This window comes from Frankliniella occidentalis, unplaced genomic scaffold (genome assembly GCF_000697945.3).
Source record: "Frankliniella occidentalis isolate FOCC.00 unplaced genomic scaffold, Focc_3.1 Scaffold1143, whole genome shotgun sequence".
Taxonomy (NCBI): Eukaryota; Metazoa; Arthropoda; class Insecta; order Thysanoptera; family Thripidae; genus Frankliniella; species Frankliniella occidentalis.
Window position 1 is genome coordinate 33,743 of NW_026268249.1, and position 3,004 is coordinate 36,746.

General features: G+C 51.8%; 1 protein-coding gene across 1 annotated transcript in view; it reads right to left on the reverse strand.

Moving 5' to 3' along the window:
* Positions 1–2,111, reverse strand: part of LOC113205974 (trypsin-1-like) — a 3,718-nt gene extending 1,607 nt beyond the window's left edge. The window contains exons 1-4 of the mRNA XM_026421820.2: positions 1,973–2,111; positions 1,783–1,886; positions 1,597–1,688; positions 509–761 (exon numbers count right to left, since the gene is read on the reverse strand). Coding sequence (XP_026277605.1) covers positions 509–761; positions 1,597–1,688; positions 1,783–1,886; positions 1,973–2,030 — 507 coding nt within the window. The 5' untranslated portion in view covers positions 2,031–2,111. The remainder of the gene's footprint in view (positions 1–508; positions 762–1,596; positions 1,689–1,782; positions 1,887–1,972) is intronic.
* Between the last annotated feature and the right edge of the window lie 893 nt (positions 2,112–3,004).

Sequence of the window (3,004 nt, forward strand, 5' to 3'; positions counted from 1 at the left end):
TTCCGTACTAAATGATAGGCCTAGTCACACAGCCCGTACAAATTTGGGTGGGGCCAGCGTGAACCTGGCCCCACCCAACTTCGGATTGACTTTTAAGATAGTAAATATTCCGTACTAATTCTAATTTTAGTATGGTTCGCACATACTAATTGCGTACTAAATCGTGGTACTATCGGCGGAATTAGTACGGCAATGGGTGGGGCCAACTTCACGGAGGTGGGACGGTAGGGAGAATGCAACTCGCAACCCGCCCGCATGCCTGCATCCGGTACAGTGTAAGCAAAATAAAGGGAGGAGTCTGTGGACCACCCTGTATAGAGATTGAGGAGGGGGAGGGGCGGACTTTGGCCTCTGGTAGAGACAGTCTTATGGGGACTGTCTAAAATGATGCGGTATCGAATCGACATCACAGAATTTCGGTAATTTGCCAATTCCAGGATCGATTCAACGGGAAAATCATCGGTTTTCTGTTATCGATTTGACATTGCCATTTCTCACTGGGACTCACGTAGGTGTTACCCCAGCCGCTGACGGTGAGGAAGGAACCCGCTGGCTCCGCATCGCCGGCCGCGGGCAACGCGACGATCGCCTGCGTCTCACCGAGCTGGAACTCGCCGTCGATCTCTAGCACGGCGACATCGAAGTCGACGGTGCTGGCCTCGTACTTGGGGTTGTTGGTGACTCTCTTGAGGTTGTACAGGACGCCGCCCTCGTCGTGGTTGGTGGAGCCGGCGCGCACTGCGCCGTTCTTGGGGGTGATGCTGGAGCATGTTACAAGTGGGTTAAATTCTAATTCCTGATGGATTTGACTGGTCTGTTATCGGCTGCCATGTCTCCTCGAGAGGGCCGCACCCGCGATAAGATTGTGATGCTGCGATTTATGCCCCTGCTAATCGGAGTAATTGGGCACTACTTCAGAAAGGACAATTATCGTCCTAATTGCACTGATAAACTAAGTGTTCAACTGCTCAACACTTGTAAGTGTGCAACTGCTCAACACTTGTAAGTGTGCAACTGCTCAACACTTGTAAGTGTGCAACTGCAAGTTGAATACTTGCAAGTGTGCAACTCCGTAGTCGTACACTTGCAAATGTTAAACTCGGTAGGTGTGCACTTGCAAGTGTTGAACACTTCCTTAGATTAGACGCTTACTGTGTAGCAAGTGCTCAACCGAGGAGTTGCACACTTGCAAGTGCACACCTACTGAGTTGTACACTTGCAAGTATTCAACTTGCAGTTGCACACTTAGAAGTGTTGAGCAGTTATCACTTACTTTATCAGTGTGAACAGGTGCTACCTTACTCGAAAAATTGGGCTGAATGCTGAAGGCGTTAGCTTTCTCGAAAATTTAAGAGAGTTTCAGTCGGTTACCGTGCGGCACGGTCACTCATCATTCAGACGACAAAATTATTTTCTTGAGCCAGCCATGTGTTTGGGCCCAGGACGCACATGTCACTGGGCCAAGAACGGCACCGTCTCACGATTTGCAGTCAGAATGCTTTTGAGGCCGATCCAAAGAGCAAATTTCTGTGTTCAGGGTGTTCCAGCTATGTCCCTAGCACCACCGTGTGCACCGTGCGCCCTTCCGTTCCTCACCCCGCAGCCGCGCAGTGACCCGCCGTCAGGACGAACGTCTTGCTGATGATGGACGCGCCGCAGATGTGCGAGGTGTAGAGTTGTAGGCTGAGCTGCAATTAAAGCGCGGGAGGGGAGGGGTGAGTAAAGTGGTCGCCGAGCGACGCCTCGGTCACGCGTCGGTCACGCGTCGTTGGCGGCGCCTACCTGGTAGGGCGCCTCCTTGATGTCGATGTCGTTGCCCCCGACGATCATGGGGTTGAAGCCGGCCCAGTGGCGCCGCACCTTCGCGGGGTAGATGGAGCGGGTCGCTGCAATAAGGACATTAAGGGGCTGGAGCACGCGTGGGAGTCGAGTCCACCGGGGTAAGGCAGCATTAGTGCAGCGAGGGTCTTACCGGAGGCCAGCGCGAGGCCGGCGAGCAGGAGCACCGCCACGGAGCGTAGGACCGACATGACCGACCAGGGAGGAGTCCTCGAGAGCTCTGGCTATCTGGCTGCATCAACTTAAGCGAGTGCTGTCGGACGGCAGACAGCAGATAGTAAGTCCCGATTGTTCCCGATTTGTATGCAAATTTGTAGTTTTTAAGTTCAGAAAAAATATTTGAATGACAAAGTTAAGATTTTATAACAAAAATTGGACGCAGGATTGTGAAATTATCGGTGTTTACTATCTGCTGTCTGCTTTAGCCCTGTCTGCCTCTGATTGCTCTGATGCGCGCCCACTCCTATCGTCCTTGGTTACGCGCCGGCGTGAGCGTGCTCGTCCACTCGAATTTTGTCTCCTCCCGCTCACGCACGCAGTATAAGCAAGTCCACATAGTTTCCTAAGGCTACTCTAGCGATAGCGCCTGCGACGCGCTGGGTAGGCTAACCCGCCCAGCAGCCGCGTGGAGCCGGCGGCCCGCCCAGCGCCTTGCTGTGTTACGATGGTTGCCTATGCAAGATCTTGCAGGCGCCCAGCTGGACCGATACCAGCCATGTTGCCGACAGTGTTAACACAGGATACTTTCTAACACGCCAGCGACGGTTGCGTCGACTTTGAGTATGAATACCTAAGAGTAGCTGTCTGATGTGCAGGTTATAATCAACATGCAGCACGGGACTGAATATCAAGAAGTTGCCCGATAAGAGGAACAAGAAGAAGGTAGCACTGAAGAGGTGGCCTGGCGTAGCGCCGTCACTAAACAAAGCAGAAGATGAGCGACAGTCTAGCAGAGGTTAGGATGCGTTTCGTTAGATTTCAAACAGTTTAGAACGGGCCTATGCATCTAGCACCTTGGTACCACCTATACCAAAGTTTATAACGAGAGTTGAGTCATTATCATCATTATCATTGAATTAAAATAGTACCAATGCAATACGTCCGTACACTAACCTAAACAACGACACCGGGACGGTTTAGAGGATTGAATAAACTTACTTTTCCG